The sequence below is a fragment of the Sciurus carolinensis genome, chromosome 14 (assembly GCF_902686445.1).
Source record: "Sciurus carolinensis chromosome 14, mSciCar1.2, whole genome shotgun sequence".
Classification (NCBI taxonomy): Eukaryota; Metazoa; Chordata; class Mammalia; order Rodentia; family Sciuridae; genus Sciurus; species Sciurus carolinensis.
In genome coordinates this window covers 77,236,908-77,237,657 of record NC_062226.1, presented here as the reverse complement: position 1 = coordinate 77,237,657, position 750 = coordinate 77,236,908, and the positions used below count along the sequence as shown (strand labels likewise).

Here is a 750-nt window from a genome sequence, read left to right as displayed (position 1 = left end):
TAATGTCAATTTAAAGCTTCTAGTCAACGGGGTGTGTTTTTGTGAAAGAATGTCCTTGTTGGCAGGTAACACACAATAAAGTATCCAGGGGGAGGGTGCTCCCCAAGGTCAACTTACTGTCAAAGGGCTGAAGGGCAGAACATTCTTTGTACTGCTCTTGTAAAATTTCTGTGGGTTAGATGCCATTCAAAATAAAATATATTTAAAAACAAAATTAGGGTTTTCTAAGATGGTGATGGAGGGAGAAGGAAAGGAGATGAATGAGATTAAGACCCAATTCAACACCCCGAAAGGTCTGTACAAACTGCTGCCACACTTGGAATACAGCCAGCCCAACAGAGAGCCCTTCCACTTACAGGGATCCAACCCTGTCCACATCTCCTTCATCAACCTCAACAACCAGTCTGGCAACAGCAACCATCTCTGCTTCACTGTGGGCTAGGAGCTCTAATTCTACATCCACAAGGGAGTACACAGGATGCTGCCCTGAGTAAACCAATAAATGAAAGGATATACCAAGAAACACAGGCTGCTTGTCGTGATGTCAACCACCTAACAGCCACAGTGGAAGGTGTCTCTCTCCTGTCTTCTACTGTCATGTATAACTAATTAAAACGAATTTTTAAAAAGAAAAGAAAAAAACAATGTTTACAAAGACCTTTTGTGGCATCAGCATACCTGTTATCATGGTAAGTTTTAAAATGTTATGTTATTAATGTGGTATGACTATAATCATTTAAAACATAAATT

General features: G+C 40.1%; 1 protein-coding gene across 1 annotated transcript; it reads left to right on the top strand.

The window, feature by feature from the left end:
• The first annotated feature begins 229 nt into the window (after positions 1 to 229).
• LOC124963973 (WD repeat-containing protein 20-like) lies at positions 230 to 442 on the top strand. The gene has a single exon (XM_047523746.1). It carries the CDS (start codon positions 230 to 232, stop codon positions 440 to 442), a length of 213 nt encoding a protein of 70 aa, XP_047379702.1.
• The last annotated feature ends 308 nt before the right edge of the window (positions 443 to 750 follow it).